The sequence below is a fragment of the Hydra viridissima genome, unplaced genomic scaffold (assembly GCF_058129835.1).
Source record: "Hydra viridissima isolate aposymbiotic clone 2 unplaced genomic scaffold, HvirCarnegie_v1 scaffold_16, whole genome shotgun sequence".
Classification (NCBI taxonomy): domain Eukaryota; kingdom Metazoa; phylum Cnidaria; class Hydrozoa; order Anthoathecata; family Hydridae; genus Hydra; species Hydra viridissima.
The window spans coordinates 5,602,536-5,620,443 of record NW_028324315.1 but is presented as its reverse complement, the minus strand read 5'-3'; the positions used below and the strand labels follow the sequence as shown (position 1 = coordinate 5,620,443).

General features: G+C 29.4%; 1 protein-coding gene and 1 pseudogene across 2 annotated transcripts; both read left to right on the top strand.

Annotated features, from left to right (window-relative positions):
• The first annotated feature begins 8,069 nt into the window (after positions 1-8,069).
• On the top strand, positions 8,070-16,897 carry LOC149877698 (uncharacterized). Of its 2 annotated transcripts, none has more exons than XM_090073451.1 (3): positions 8,070-8,220; positions 9,145-9,635; positions 16,328-16,897. In XM_090073451.1, exons 2-3 carry the CDS (start codon positions 9,203-9,205, stop codon positions 16,618-16,620), a joined length of 726 nt encoding a protein of 241 aa, XP_089929577.1. In that variant the 5' UTR covers positions 8,070-8,220; positions 9,145-9,202; the 3' UTR covers positions 16,621-16,897. The 2 variants fall into 2 exon arrangements, with proteins under 2 accessions (XP_089929577.1, XP_089929578.1); XM_090073452.1 differs by lacking the exon at positions 16,328-16,897 and adding an exon at positions 10,480-10,954.
• Positions 12,151-13,217, top strand: LOC149877699 (uncharacterized; annotated as a pseudogene).
• Positions 16,898-17,908: the final 1,011 nt, after the last annotated feature.

The following is a 17,908-nucleotide window of genomic DNA, read 5'->3' as shown; positions in this document are numbered from 1 at the left end:
AATCGCTCTGCTTATACACTTGTTATTGGAGTTCGGAGAATTTTTCTAACAACCTTACTTAAAGTAGAAATTTTCACTCTTTATTTGCCTACCAAGTCAATGGACATTTATCACTTCATATTCTTGTAAGTGCTAATCTCCCATAAGTGGATAGTAATTTGATATTTTATCAAGAACTTCATGATATTTGTGAAAACGGTTTACATGTTGCACCTGGCCGGAAAATTTTTAAAAAACGTAATCATAGAAAAAACTGTTTCTTAGTTAATTCTAATCGTTGAAGCATTTACAAATAACTTTACTAAGTAATAAACATCTTACTAAATAAATACAGTTCAGTAAATAAAAAGTACTTTACTTATCAAAAAGCGGTATCTTCAGTGGAAAATGAAAATCTGGTTTAAAATAGAAACATTTTCTTCTATTTCTCTTAAGTATGGTACCTTATACAAGAATCAGAAAGCAAAAAACTATAAAAATCATTAAAGGTGGGCTCAATTTTCATTTAAATAATGTCTAGTCATTTTAACTTAATAAAGCATAATTCTTTATTTAGGCTATTGTATGTTAAAAGTAAACAGCATATTTTGGTTACATGCAAAGCATTGGCTATATAATTATGTTTAAAAGAAAATCAAATATTTCTTTTTGAGAAGTTCGTTAATATATAATATTTCATGAGCGTCAACAGTTTTTTTTTTAACGGGGTTGGTTTGGGAAAATTATCCGTTGATCTCTTAACTAAAACGTTCGTTAAGTGATTAACTAAATATGCGTTGTTGTTAACATGTTTTATTGTAATTGTCAATGACAAAGCAGTGATAAATGTTTAACGCAGAAGGTTTGTGTGATTTACAAACATACTTCATTTATTTGGACCATAACAGTCCAAAAAAGTTTTAGAAAGATTCTATTTACTGCACAATTAATTAGAATATAAAAGTAATTAATTACATATGAAGTTGGACAATATAAAAATTCAGACAATAAAAAATCATTATGCAACATAGACATGTGTTACAAAATTAGTTTTGTATATATGTGTAAATTCATTTCTATTTCTTTCTTTATGTTGTTGTAACATTCATGATGTGCCAATTAAGTACAAAAAAGTATTTAGTCTGTTTTCAGTTCGCAAGTATTTCAATATTGAGATTTGGAGATTTAGCAACTACATATTTCTCTCCTTATTTAACTGTTTCTTTATTTATTAATTGTTGTTACAAAAGCTCTTTTGAATTTTAACAAGTATACTTTACTAAAACGCTTATAAAACATATGAAGCTATAAACATACATGCTACATGAAACATGTAACATGAAAAAATTCTGCATTCGAAAGGTAATTTTTTTAAGTTTGTTGCAACATTTTTTAATAAAATAATGGTATCAAAAATTTCTTTCGTAATTCAACTTCTTAAAATGTTTTGTTGAAAGATTTTTCAAAAATCTGTCGCAAAACATTAAAATACAAATCCCACTTTTGTGTTTTACAGTCTACCAAACTCTAAAACAGTCATGGTTACTTAACTTTTAATTATTCTTGCTAAAAGTTTAACAAACCAAAAACCAGGCACTATAGTCTGTTCAAGGTGGCTCAACAAAGGTTCTTCCTTACTCTTAGTATGCAAACATAGATTAGAGGGAGATGAATTAAAAAATTATGAATTAGTTGTTAAGTTTATTATATCAGTATACTTCCCTATGTGGTTGCAAATCAAGGTGAAACAGTTGGATAGAGAGAACTCAACACATCCTGAACAAATTTGGCCATATAAAACTTCAAGATAAAAATGTACTATCTTCAGCATGGTATTCTGATTCTAAAACCTCATTACAAAGTTTAATTTGCAGCCAAAACAAGATTGAAAAGAAATTTGCTGTTAATAAAATTTTTGAAACTAGAAAACATCAGAAAGTTTAAGTAAGGAATCTCATATTTTTTTGAAACTAGAAACCATCAGAAAGAGGGAGTCCTCGCTCTCTCAGAGCATACAAGATTCCTTACTTAAACTTGCATGCAACCAATTTGAAGTTGGACAAATATAAAAATTCAGACAATAAAAAATCATTATGCAACATAGACATGTGTTGCAAAATTAGGGTCATCACGGCAGGACATCATTCAGCTCCCGTCGTGATTATCACGGCGGGAGCTACGATCTATTGTTAATAACTTTGACATCCTTTATCAAAATCTAAAGCGGTGTTTAACTAATTTGTTATAATGTAAAACATTAGACCTTTATTAAATATTCCATGCAAAATTTACTTTAAAATATAGTGCAAACAGACAGCATTGCATTTATAAATCGCGGCAGGAATTAAAATGTACTCGAAAATCTTGCCACAATTTCTCAATGAGGTTATAATAAACTATTACTAAACTATATATCATTTGAAAGGCTGTTTTTTGGTCTATTTGAATCAGTGGAGCTATTTTGACAAATCAATTGTTAAAGCAGAACTATTACCTTACCAACTGAATGAATAAAAATTGGAGAAAAAAACCAAATATTTATAGTCTTATAATACAATATTAAATCTATACATTTAATGGCTTTAATGTATTCGAAAGTTATTAAGGTTTTAAAAATTCATTTGTTTGATAATTATGATAGTTAAAAATTCACAGTTCAAACCGTTTGTAACAACAGTCACTTTTATGCTAATTTTCACTTCTTCCATGGAGTTGCCAATTACTTATTTATTTCTTCCTTATATTGTCCATTTTGCAATTTTAACCTTTGTGCTTAGAGTGATTTTTGTATTCATAGATGAATTTTGTATTCATAGTATACAAATACAAAGTTTTTCTACAGATGCTTAACGCACACCAAGTTGCCCAAAAGAAATATCGTGAAGGGAATACTGAATATCATGATCGGGATATTCAACGACGGCGAATCGCTTGAAAGACCATGACAGAGGATAAAAAAGAGAAAGAAAAACAGCGTCATTGTGAAAGAAAGCGGAGGAAGGTGGTAAAGTATTAGGCAGAAGCTTCGAATGATTCGAATCCCCAATTGGGGAACTTGGCCAAGCTATGGGAAAGGCAATCGCCCGTGTAGAGCGTGCATTGCTTTTTTCTGATACGACTAAGAAAGTTGTAATTTCAAAGTTGTAATAGAAATACTGTTCATTTCCCCAGCCTGACATCACTAGCTCATCAACTACCCCAAAACAAGTATACCTTAGTTGTCAAATTTTATCAGCCCGATGGCATTTCTCGACAAGCCCCTGGAAGGAAGGACTACGCCTTGAATAAAGAGACCAAAGAGGAGGCAATTTTTTATTGATGACATACAGATCAATAAATATTATAAAAACAAAGTATAATATATAATATAATATAATTATATGTGTTTGTTTTCTTGCATTTCTATCAGACTCAATCACGTTACATGCTGTTTGTTCTTCGTGAGGCGCATGCGGTTGAGAAGAAGTTGAACCAAACTGTTTTGATATCCCTCAATAAATTCTGTTCCCTTAGTAAAATCTGTTCCATATTTTATCAAAATGCTTGCTGAGATTATGCACAATGTGTGCGTTTGTATTTATCATACAAATATGGACTTGTTATTGTCAAGTGTGCAGAGCGTGTGTCCTGAATTCTCTTATAACATTCTTGCTGGAGAGGTTGTTGTCGTACATGGAAGAAGAAGTAGTGGAGAAGGAGGTGACCTATTTGCAGTGGGAAAGAGCAAAGAAAGTTGCATGCACTCCCAAGAACCAGGCTTCATTTCTGTGATGAAAGAGAAACTCCCTCATTACTTGCGTCACACTCTAATAAATTGTCGAAAGAGCAATCACTTTCATCTAATGTTGGACCTATGTGCATCCCATCAAAGGCGTGGCATAGTTCAGGTCTGTAACTGTAGTCATTATTTTAGTTACGAAACAAAAACCCATCTCGATTTTCTCTAATAGTTTAAGTTCCGCAAATTCAAGTCCATCCATCAGGTAATATCTTTGATTTTGTTGAAACTCCTATAATTTTTTGTGACAATATATTTAAAATAGCAAATTTTGTCCCTGTTTATTGCATTTGTCTGCAGGTTTTCTATGATCCAAGTGGTAAAGTTGAGACCACTGTGTGCACTTTAGAGGATCGTGTTCTGGTGGGGGCAGGTATCGAGGATGGAGTTCACATCCCAGCAGCTATAGTGAATCATGTAGGGGAGGTGGCTAATGATGATTGCGATGCAAAAAGGAAACTATCAAGATTGGCACTCATCTGGTGGAGATACCTATTGAAAATTGCATTCCAATGGAGACCAATCCAGGGGACTCCAACATGACTCCCATCAGCCCGATGATCATCCCACCATATTATTTTGGCTAAGGAAATGTGGTAATTGCCAAGTTTCAATATGGCAGTAAAAGTAAGCAGTATGTTGGCCAGGTTTTGGCTATCGATGTTGAAGAGCAAAAAATCAATTTTCTTTGAAATCGGGGAAGAAAGTCTTCTACTTCCGAGATGAAAATGGTATTTCTTGGCATGCATGGGATGGCTGCTCACTGTGTGCAAAACAGCCATTGTGCAATAAAATGAGACAGCTGGTTTTTAACACTGATTTAACTCCATTACTGTTTGTTCAATATTATTTGTTATTCTCATATTTTCCATGAATATGATTTCATGTATCTTTGGCAATGACCAATAATTCAGAACGAATATTACCACCCCACCCCCTTAGTCTCACATTTCAAACATCTTTTTATTAAACACGTATACCCAAAAATGAGTCAGTGGGAACAATTCTCCATTACCTACTTAATAGTATTTGTTGATGACAAAAGCGCTTGAAGATACAAGTAAGACCATGATTTCTATGTTGCTTATTCACCAACTTTCTCAACGTTTCTGCCATAGAAAAGAAAAAAAGAGAATATGAAACGAATGATAAATGGGCATGCATAATATACATGCTAAAAGTAAATTAAGGACGTAAGCTTTGTTAGTGTGAGGCGGGGCTTTCTTTTAAATATTTATATTTTATTTTTTTCTCTCAACGTTTGTATGTAGTGTAGTTGCGTTTGTAGATTTAGGGAGGAGTGGGAATGGGGTTTATTGGTTTGTATTTTAGGAGGATAGGGTGTATTTTGTATGGATGCCTCTTGGTTCTATGTAATGGTAGCACTCTGACTAGTATATGATACGCGCGTACTTTTCTTGGCGCGCTATATATTTCTCCCTTATTTTCTTTATGAATAACAAATCTTTTATCTTTTAACACTGTTATTAACCAATAATATATTCTCCACTTTAAACTATAAAAAAAAACTGTTTCTTACTAATTCTTCTGTTCCTTCTTTTATCGTTTAACATGTAACCAACTATAAATCTCCCTACCCTAAATGCCCACCCGTATATCCCTTATGACGGTAACTTGTCTTCCCCACTTTCAACAATTTCGTAACTTTCTCGTAACCTATCTCTTAGGTTTTCTCTCTCTCTTCTCTTCTTCCCTTCCTCTCTCCTTTCTTTTCGGGTTTCTCGTTTTTATATTTGCTGCTTTGTTTTTGGGCGTTGGCGTCTTTTCATTTTCGTTAGGTAGCTTGTAAAATATTAATGGTTGATTTTGGGTGTTTTGATTGTTATGAATAGCATCTTGATTAATTAGAATTAGCTTCTTCACATTAACAAGGATAAAAAATAATCCCACTTCAGAATTTCCCAAATTTTTACCAAAACAGATTTCCAAGCATTATTTGAATGTTCATGCATTTTCTATGATTTTAATGCTCCTAACAATCGCTAAATCAGAAGGAGTTAGTGGTTATGAATGAAATCTTTTTATTTTCTTCTATTCCCACCATGATTTCTTATTTTCCAAGAGTTTTCTATAATTAGGATTAACAAATTATTAGATTTTTTTTGGAATTCGTAAGTATCAACCATTCAAATGAACAGCTTGAGTTTCAATTTAATGACATCAATTTTGTTTATAAAAGTTAATTAACTTTATAAATTTTCAAACCATTTCTATTTCCTTTCCCATTTTTTAGATTTCAAGTGAATTAAGCTTGAATGGGATTTTCACGTCATTTTCACGAGAACCTCCACTGGTTCAAATGTTTTGATTTTGCCAACGTGCAATTTTTTGTAATCCACCCTTTTTTTTTTCTTGATAATTCATATTTAAAATAATATAACTTGTTTTGGTGTACTCTCACTCAAAACAATCTGGTAACGAACGTCATATTGGTCATAAAAGAAACTAAAAAAAACTGCACATGATGCTTAAACAGTGTTGGGAAACTGAAAATATTTTGCGAAAAAAGGTCTGAGTCCAAGTCTATAACTTGGTCCAAACTGGGTCCAAGTCCATAATTGGATCAAAATCCATAACCGTGAAAGATGGAAAACTAAAGTTTGAAGCACGTTTTTTGTATTGAAGTCGAATTTTTTTCCAAATTTCATCATTTTAGAAAGAGACGGGGGTTCAAAAACAAACATTTCAAGTTACGTTTGTTCTTCAGAACAGCAAAAAATATACAAAAGTGAAACAAATTTTAATTACCAAAAATAGGTGTCTCTGGTTCTTTTACGTAAATTGCATGCTGTTTTTTTAAGCTAATTTTATTTGTTTTTGTATTTTTCTCCATTAAAAAAATTTCTTACATTCTAACAAAGATCTTTTGATTGGCTTCATATAATTTTTTTGCCAAAAATGGCTCGTGTATTGAGTAGTTCTTTAAAATATGTATTTCAATCTTTTAATTTAAAATATATTTGTTTCCCAGGTAGGTTCCTAATCTGGGTATTAGTTAGGATCACTTAAATTAGAAAATTTATGGTCGCGGTACGGTATATCACTGCACTATTGTTTATAGCCAAAATTTTTATCATCTAAGCTTATTTGGCAATGTTAGTAATTAGAAATCTCGGAATGAAAAATCTGTATTTTTTTTTCTAAAGGCGCAACTAGCGAACTGTTAAAAAAATCTTCATTAAAAGTTTATTAACTTGTTTCTTATTAATAAACTCATACTCTTTATTTTTTAGATGCTATGAAACAAATAGATCTTTAATAGATTAAACAAAAAAGCTAGATGGTATGCAATACTGTTATAGTAACACATGCTGTTTTTTTATCAAGAGCATTTCCTCTGTTCAATTTTAATTCATCTAATCTAATAGATGAATTAAAATCAAATAAACATACAAAATAAAACGGAAATTACAATCACAAAGTAAAAAAAAAAAAAAACACGAATGGGCATTTTATGTCATTTTATACAACAATCAAAGCAAAAAATTAACAAAAAATTTAAAAAAAAGCGGTCGCGTAGATAGGTGGGGGCTTATGGGTTGGCTAAACATTTTTTGGGATAGCAGATTTATAAAACTTTTTCGCATCCTCAACTGAGTACCATAACACATTACATTGTTTTAAAAAGCATCAACTGGTTACTATAATGAGAAAAAGAAAACATATTAATGAAGTAGTGCTACAAACAGTAAGCTAAGAGCTCAGTTTATGTGATACAGCAAATTAGGTTCAATGTTTAGATACTTTGGTTGAATTAAAAAAACCGTTATGAATGATATTCTTACGCATGGCTCAATCTTTGTAAATAACTTATCTTTACAAGATAAACTTCTTATAAAGATATCTCTTTACTAATTGATCAAATTAAATCAAGTGAAAAAATAACATACATATACAATAATACATATATATGAAATTACAATACCCTTTAAAAAAAATATCTTTATTTAATTTTTACACAAATTTTTTTTAGCAAATAGATCTTTTATTTCAATTTAATCCGTGAATCTGCAGCCACAATCAAATTATGCTGTCTGGTTGTATGTCTGGTTACGATATAAACAAATACGCGTGAGAACTTTAAGGTATTTCAGATATTGTAGATCACAAAAATAGCCGATTTGATTTTTATATCGTAATGAGATAAGGATAAAAATAAATTACTATTATGTACAATTGACATCTTCTTTCAAATAAAACTTTAAAAAAATAAAGTTAGTATCTAGTGTATTATATCATAATGCAATCAAAGTTTTAAGTTCGTCAATGCTACTAATTCCTTGGATTGCACGTTATGTAATAATCAAAAGTTTCAGAATATTTTAAAACATGAATCTTTGAATATTTAGAAGGGAATACTTCATTCAAGAGAACTTTTAGATTGAATGAGCGATTCTTTTTTCTTCTGAAGCACATGAATGGTGAACTGAAAAAAAAGGATGGTAAGTTATTTTGCTTGTTGCTTCGTTAAATGAAACTTTCTTTTCGTTCTTTTTCAGTTCTATCAAAGTCAAACTTCAAACAAACAAACAAAAAAAGACAAACAAACAAAAAATTTGAAACTTATGAGCAGATTTTGTGGCACATGAGTTTCAAATTTTTGACGTGTAGTTCCATATAAATGCAAAAGACTAATATAGAGAAGTATGTAAACAACTTTTGCGACTTAAGTTAAAGTACTTGCACATAGTTTAGAGCCGGACATTAGTAGTGCAATATTTTTATCAATAATCAGTAAGACTTGCTTAATTATGCTACTACTTGATTAAGCTTAATTATTAAAAATTGACTTTTAATATTCTCAAAATAGAGCGAAAAGAAAGAACCTGAATTTAGATTAAACTCACTAAAATTTGAAATGCGCATTTAAAAACCTTAAAGTCAAACTAATATGTCAAACATTATGTAACAAATTTTTACAACCCTCTTCATGAAAATATAGATTTCGACAAATCAAATTAAGTTTGAATTAACACAAAAGTTCAAAACATTTTAGATAAATTTAGATACCACTGGGTATCTAAATTTATCTAAAATGTTTTGAACTTTTGTGTTAATTCAAACTTAATTTGATTAGTCAAAATCTATATTTTCAACACTTCGTTGAAACAACGTTGAAATAACATTGATCAACGTCGATCAACGTCATTTCAACGTTGTTTCAACGTCGTTGCCGGCTGGGTACGAATAAGATAATAAAACATGTTTTGCATTTTTTCGTGATATTAGGGCGTTGTTTCTGATTTATGTTTTGTATTTAGTTTTAAACTTTTAAAATTGCATTGTGGGGTTTGTTTAACCAATTAAAATCCATGGAGTTGGTAGCAACGTCATCAACATATAAAGACTTTTTATATTTTCTATAGATCTAAACTATTACATTGAGAGTTAAAGCATAGGTTCTCATACTTTGATAACTCAAAAATGACTGCAGAAAACGAAAAATGGGACGTAATGGTGTCGTATAATTGGAAAACGGGTGAAAAAATCGCTGATTATCTATACAAAGTTTTCACTAAAAACGGCTATAAAGTTTGGATTGATAAAAAGAACATGAGTGGTCAATTAGAAAGCGAAATGGCAAAAGGTATTGCAAACTCCCAAATTATATTGTTACTTATTTCAAAAGAATACCAGGAATCACATAATTGTAAGATGGAATACACACATGCAAATACCTGCAGAAAAAAGATCATACCAATCAAGGTTAAAAATTATGATCCTCCACCTGATTCCAACTTAGCTCTTATCATTTCAGGGAAGATATACTATCCACTTTATGAAAATAAGAAAAAAAATATGAAGAAGATATTAGAAGAAATTGAGAATCATATCGGAAAAAGAAACTCGATCGAAGGTTCGTATTAAAAAAAAAAAGTTTTTTTAAATCAATTTTTTAGTTAATTTATTTTATTATTACAATTTAACTCCATTTTTTTTCTCAACACTCGAAGGAAACTAAATCAATTTCTCGGTTTTATATATAATACACTTATTTTCATTAAGTTATATTCGGTGATGAATTGTGTAGGCGAGGCCGCTCTCCTCCGTGTTTGTTGTTTCTTTTGTGTTTCAATGTCGCTTCTAATTCTCATTATCTCGAGCAACTTAATCTTAATACGAAAAATTTAGAGCATTTGTAACAGGAAATTCTTTTTGTTTTTTTATCATTAAGCATTGAAATAACCCATAGTATATGACAAGGTCTATTGCAAGTCAAGGGTTGTGAAAATGTATTCTTTATTCAGGCAAATTTAAAAATGTTAATTCTAGCATTTACCTTTAAAAAAGTTATGATTTTCATTCCAATCACCATTAACAATTAGTAAAATTATGAAATAGGGAAAACTCTTGTGAGTCATGCACTCTTCTGTCTCTGCCAAAACTATATAAAAAACTTGAATAAAATTTCTTTACTTCAAATTTTTGTTCGGAGTGTTAAATGAAAAGACCGTTTATTTAATCCTTAACCGTCTCGATTATTAAACCTAGGAACCTTCATTGATTTATCTTCCTTTCATAGATTATCTTATTAAAATGATAGGGTGTGGCATCTGGTGAGGGTATAGTTGGAAAGCAAACTTTAGTTAAAGTTTGCTTTCCAACTATGAAGTTCTTTTTAAAGTTCTTATAAACGCTATCGTAACCATTACTTTTAAGAGATCATTTTTATGGGGAATGTAAAAAATGTTTTTCTTTAGCGGTTAACTGTCAAAAAGATGCAATTCGGAGGTTTTTGGCCAGGATTTCAGGGCTTGTAAATCAATTTCCCTGGAAATCTATTACCACTGAATCCAACTCGTGATATTTACTGACAAATAAGTATCGTTTTTCCTGCAATGTGCACCACATACTGCGCTGTGCAGTGTGCGCTTAAATAGATTTGCAGCTAACTGCCCAAAATTTTTTGAGAGCAGCTGATGTCATTTGCAAAATTATTTACACTAATAGTTGTGCAGGTCAAAATAATAATTGAAAAATAATGATTATAATCGTCTTTGGATAAATACAATAGCGTGCGCTGACCTGATACTCACAAAAAAACTTTTTTCCATTCATAGTTTAATAGAAACCAAGCTGATGATAAACGATAGATAGTTATTTGGTTCAAAAAGAACTCGTTTAATGAAAAGATATAAGCTCCGAAAAGTATAACCTCAGTACGGCGCTACTGCAGTTACTCCCCCCCCCCCCCCGTCTTCTTTTTTTATGATTGACTATGATAGAAAATTATATGCTGATTCAGAAAAATACAAAAACATAGACCTGAAAATAACAAAAAATACTGTAATTTGAAATCAAACTTTTAAAAAACCCCACCAAAAACCATAATATTCTCCATTTTTTAAGTCTTTTTCCTAATTTTTACTAATCGTAAATTTCCTTTACCTTGCGTAATATACTTAGTATGTAATTAGTTATGGTTGATGGTTTTTATAAAGTTGAAAACTCTTATTATTTGAATATTGTTTAAATGATTTAAAGAAAAAAATTAGATGATGAACAGAACAGTAGGGTATCCCATACCTTTTAAAAGTCACCTTTTTTACCATAAACACTAAGCCCCAAGTATTTTTTGCTTGCAGATATATAAATGAAGGATATGTTAAAAAAAACTGATAGTATAAAGTCTTCATTTGCGAAAATAGACTTTATTGCTTCATTTTCTAGACAAAAAAAAATCAGCTTTTGGCGAAATTAAAGTTGTTGCGACAGCAATATAAAAACCCATTACACTTCTTGATAAAATTAATATTTTTAACAAACACAAAACAAAGTTTTAGAAAAAGTACTTTAACAAGATTATTTTACTAAAAGGTTTTGACTCATCTTTTTATTTATATATTTTTCGTATCTCGATTTTTTTTGTAATTACTTATTTTAACCAAGTATATTGCCAAAGTAAAAGAGATATTTGACAATGAGTATAAAACAGTATGAAAACACTAATGGGTTAAAAACAAGAAAAAAGGCAAGCATGTTTGAATTAATTGGTAATAAAGAATTTTTTAAAATTAATATATTTTAGCATTATCTTAATATTATATTATATAGATAATGTTTTAATATTTTATTTCTTTAGTAATATTATTGTTAATGTTTTCTTAAAAAAAATTAACCATTAATAATAATAATGATATCGATAAGTAATATAATGATAATATTTCATTTCCAGAGAAAAGGAAAAGCTTTTATCATATGAATCAATATTTTAAAAAAAGTATTCCACTAGTTAATTTTGTATGATGTTGAAGTTACATTTAAGTCCATTGTTTTTGATAGCAGTAATACAAATATAAGTTATAATAGAGATGTTATCCATTGTTTAGAGGTTAAATTAAAAAAAATTATGATGGATAATATGTTCATTTAACACAAATGAACTTTGCCTTCAACATCTAATAGAAGAGCTTGATAGTCAGAAAACCTCTAAGATTCCTAAAGAAGTTATTTCCAAGGTGACTAAAATAAAAAGAAATTACAACTTCCAACCAATATCTGTAAGTCCTAGTTTAATTGAACTTCGTGAAGAAATAGTAAACGAGTTATCTTTAGATTAGAAATATGCCTATAAACAATACCAGATATTAACTTTAAGAATTCTTGCTAAAAGTTTAACAAACCAAAAACCAGGCACTTTAGTCTGTTCTAGGTGGCTCAACAAAGGTTCTTCCTTACTCTTATTGTGAGTATGCAAACATAGATTAGAGGGAGATGAACTAAAAAATTATGAATTAGTTTATTGTATCAGTATACTTCCCTATGTGGTTGCAAATCAAAGTGAAACAGCTGGATAGAGAGAACTCAACACATCCTGAACCAATTTGCCCATATAAAACTTCAAGATAAAAATGTACTATCTTCAGCATGGAATTCTGATTCTAAAACCTCATTACAAAGTTTAATTTGCAGCCAAAACAAGATTGAAAGGAAATTTGCTGTTAATAAAATTTTTGAAACTAGAAAACATCAGAAAGTATAAATAAGGAATCTCATAATTTTTTGAAACTAGAAACTATCTGAAAGAGGGATTCCTCGCTCTCTCAGAGCATACAAGATTCATTACTTAAACTTGCATACAACCACTTTGATTGACCTTATAACATGGAGAGAAGCCTATAAACCTGTCAAATGAACAATAGTGATCTAGAAAAATTCCTGATTGTCTTATGGTATTTCCATATTTCTCTGTTGACACACAGAGAGGGCAGTTAAGGATTAAAATTAATTTTCATTATGCTTATTAATAAATTATAATTTGTAAAATTTAAGAAATATTTATTGTCATGAAAGAAGTTTTTAATTGATTAGCCTGTTTTTAGTAACTGCTGCTTTTAAAACCGTCTTTGATTTTGAGAGAAAAGATGGTTTTATCTAAGCGAGAGCAGAAAATATAGGCAAAAAAATCCTTGGGGCCAACTTTGTTAATGAAAGTTGAAAAGTACGGGATGCCCTACTGAACAGTATTAATCCTGTTTGCTGGTTTTTTGAAACTGAATTTGATTTATATTAAAAAAATTTCAAAATGCTTATTTTTTTAGTTGTGTTTATTTAAATGATAAAGTTTGAGAAACTTCATATTGTTTTCTATCTATGTAACTTTTATGCTCAAGAAGAATTATTATGGCACGTTTTAAGAACAGTGTAAACATGAAAAGAAAATTAATCTTAAAACATTTTTTGAATTACTCATAATATTTTTAAAGTTGTTTAATTAGGCATATGAAGTTTTACTAAAAACAACTTAAAAAAAAAAATCTTATTGAAATGAATTTTAAAATTCTCTCTCTTTATAAACTGTTTGTTAAACTTGATTATAAAAAAACTAGGTATTTTAGCATAAGATTCTGGCCTACCATTAAGATACCGGTGGGTAGCAGTACAAATGTGCTGCTGAACAAACATAGAGACTTATCAACCATAGGTTTTAAGCCCAAAAAGGGAAAGTCAGATTTCAGGTCTTTCTTTTAAGAGAGTTTAAGCTTAAAAAATAATTTTTGATAGTGATAATTTGGTTGGGATGGTATATGTTCATTCTTATTTGCTTTTTCAAAGTTAGCATTTTTTCAGCTTGTAAACTTTTCTTCTCTGTAAAAAGTTAAAATAATCTTACTCCAACAAGTAAAAACATGATTTATAAAAGCTATCTTCAACACATTTTACAGGGAAAAAAATCTTATTAGCTGAAATAAAACTATCATTGAAATTATAAACACTTCAGAACGAACGTTGTAAGATTTACAAGAACATACTAAAATTTCTAGTATATTAACTGGAAAATCTATTTATCTTTTGAGTATGCAAACCTTAAAATATGTAGTGGGATAAAAAATTAAATTACTTTTTATGAAGGTTCAGAAGTGTATTGATTGCATTCGAATTAAAAATAAAACCCTTAGAGCAGCAAATATGGCTCTTAAATATGAAACAGTGAAGATGAGCTGCAGTATAATTGTGCAATGTAAAAGAATATGAAAGGAACCATTTTCTAGCAGAATTAGTACTGCGAAAAAATAATATAAAAAATTAATAATTTAAAAGAAATTCATATACTTTTTGTGTATAAATATAATATAATAAATTATTAGTGTGTTGAAGGTTAATGTGATTAATTTGAAAAATAAATCAATAAATAAATAATACAATTTTTCTTTTTTATAATTTACAAAAGGCTAATTACGCGAGAAATAGTTAATTTTGCATGTAATTTATTTAAGTAAAATATTTTTTTTTCAAAAATACAGGTTTTTTTAATGTAAAGATAATATTTATTGTGTGAAAAACAATTCATTATCATTGAATATTATGTATATTTGGAAGTAGGGCTAGCAGTTAGGGGCTTAGACCAGCAGCTTGGCAAACCATATGCTCGTGATCGCTGAACGCCTAGGCGAACCATAGGTGCCAACAAGTCAGCGCATAGGCGCCAACAAGTCAACGCATAGGTGCCAACAACTCAGACCGTCTACCTGATGGGCAACACTGAACCGATCCTAAACAGGAATGATATGCTAGCGAGATCTAAGGGAAGGACCATAGAACAGTTTACATACTTAATGGGTCAATAAGGATTTCAAATTTTGAAAAGGACTTCTTCAAGCAAATGAACAACAGTGTGTTTGGCAAAACTATGGAAAACCTCAGGGAAACTTCACAGGATAAAAATTGATCCTCTTTTTAAACATCCATAATCTGCCCATTTGGTTACTTGTTTTAGACTTTCTTGTGAGACAAATCTCTTAAGAGTCTCACCAGTTTCAAGGGTATTTATCATGGTTGGTAACAAAAAATAGCCATTTAGCATTTAACAAGATTAGCAAAACTTTTTAAATTGGAATGCACAGCAATCCAAGTAGTACTTAACACCTAATGCATCAGGTAGATAGTCTTCGATATATCTAATTACATCATTTCAAATTTTGTAGAAGAAAAGATTTTTATATTTGAAAAATGTTTCTACTTTAAGGTAAGGCACAAGTGGGTAAAGTGAGCATTAACTTTTGCTCAAGTGATATTCTTGACATCATCCTGGACAACATGTTGATAACTTTCATCAGTTTTAAGCTTTCTTTCTGCTTCAGATTTTCTTTACTGTTGTCAATTTTGTTGCATAACAAACCATTAAGTTGATTGAGTGGCACCGTTTTTAACACTAGCGTTGTTTGGTCAGCACTGTTGTACGGGACTTTGGTTATGGATCCACACATTTTGATTGCTTTGGGTGTTACGCAGCACTAAGATTTCAGATTGCATTTTTAAACCCATTTTATATTTCATTAAGTTTGAGTAGTAACAGTTTTTTTTGACCACGCTGGTTTTGTCTAATACTTACAAATCCATTTTGCATTTACATTTGCGAAAAGTCATCACTTAAAAGTCAATTACTAGTTTGACTGTATTTGGTAAAACAGGTTTTCCAAAGTTTTATTCATGGTAATAATAGAATACCTTGTTCTTCTTTAACTTTTCATGGAACTCTAGCAAGATACCTAGACCATTCAAACAAATCTTTTTATGTTTCCAGAATTCTAGTTGGATTCCTTCTTTAAACAAAAATCTTCACCAATTTTTACTAATTTCTTAATAATATTACTACATTATATCTCCAACCTGAGATTACTTGTGCATTTCTTGTTTAGATTCCCAAATTCAAATCTTTAGATTGCCTAAACGCAATTTAAAAAATACTGTTATATTGCCTGTATTAACTGAATAGACGAATTATTCTGGTTTAGCTGATTTGATAATCTTATATATTTGCAACAAAGTTGATTCTTAATGACAAAATTGTAAAAATAAGCTTCTGAATAGTTTAAGAATATAAAAAATTATTAATTCGGTGAGATTCTTATTAAAATTTTACAAAAAGCAACATATATCATAATTCCTTTATTATTATCATTTTTAAATCAAATAGTTGTTATTATTGTTATCTTTTTTGATTATTATTATAATTATAATTATTCTTATTATAATTTTCATCATTTTTATTGTTGTTGTTGTTAATACTTTTGTTTTTGTTATTGATATTATAATTTATACGAGAAGATGATGGAGATGAAGATGAAGATAATGAGGAAAATGATGATGAAGGTGATGATGAAGATGATAGTAAAGATGATGATGAAGATGAGGATGATGATGAAGGTGATGATGAAGGTGATGATGAAGGTAATGATGAAGGTGATGATGAAGGTGATAATGAAGTTGAAGATGAAGATGATAATGAAGATGAAGATAATGATGGAGATGAAGAAGATGATGAAAATGAAGGTGATGAAGATGATGAAGATGAAGATGATGGAGATGAAGATGATGATGAAAAGAAGTTGAAAAAATAAAGTAGATGAAAAAAATAAAGATGCAGATGAAAAAGATGAATATGAAAAAGATAAAGATGAAAAAGATGAGGATGAAAAAGATGAGGATGAAAAAGATGAAGATAAAAAAGATGAAGATGAAAAAATGATGATGAAAAAGATAAATAAAAATTTAAGTATGAATATAAAGAAGACGATGATGATGATGAAGATAAAAAGATTTCAATTAGAAAAATCAACAGCTTTGATTTTTTTTATTAAAGTATAAGTTTAAAAGCGGCGATGAGAATATTATACTAGATGGTAAAAAAAAAAAAAAAAAGCAGAATTTATTTTAAGGAGATATAAAAGACTTTTCGTCAAAAATTTTTCTTTTAAGAATATTTCTTTTAAATTTAAGTTTGTCGACAACATTAAAAGCTGGGAGGAAAAAGGAAAAATGAAAGCAATAAGAATTTATATATATATATATATATATATATATATATATATATATATATATATATATATATATATATATATATATATATATATATATATATATATATATATATATATATATATATGTATATATCTATAGATAGATAGATAGATAGATATATATAACATAATAACTTTGATGGACGTTTTTGTTTGTAAGAGAAACACCAAATGAAAGAATCTTTCATACCTCGATAATTGAATACAAGCATCCCTAACCATTAAAAAAAAAAAGCCTTAAGAAGGAATGGATTTTTTTCATAGCTCTGATATAAAATTTATGCGCGCGCAGAAATGGAAGTAAAGACGTAAACAAACGTTATTTTAACAGTAATTTAATCGAGTTTTACCAAGCAATATTGAGATTTGCCAAGTAGTACTGATGTTTACTAAGCAATTATAGTGAAACAATGCGATAAGTGTTTTGTTTAATGTCTATTTAAGATGAGAAAATCAAAATATATAGCTTGGTTTTGAACTGTTTTACAAAATGATTGCAAAAAGGTTTTATGCTAAATTTCGAATGTGGAACTTCGAACTTTGCTGAAAAAGCCTGAAACAATATAATTTTACAAAAGGCATGATTTAAATCACACAAAACCAGAAAACTATATATATATATTTATATATGTATATATATAGGATTCTTTTGGTTTGGCTTGACAAAAAGCACCCCGATGGATACGGATGGAAATATTTCAACGGAAATTTTAATTAGGTACATAAAAAAGGCTTCCGGCAATTTCTCAAACACCTGAAATTTTCATAATTTTGAAATTTTCTTAATTACTTTTAAAACCAAATACAGACTGTAAACATATTATGAATA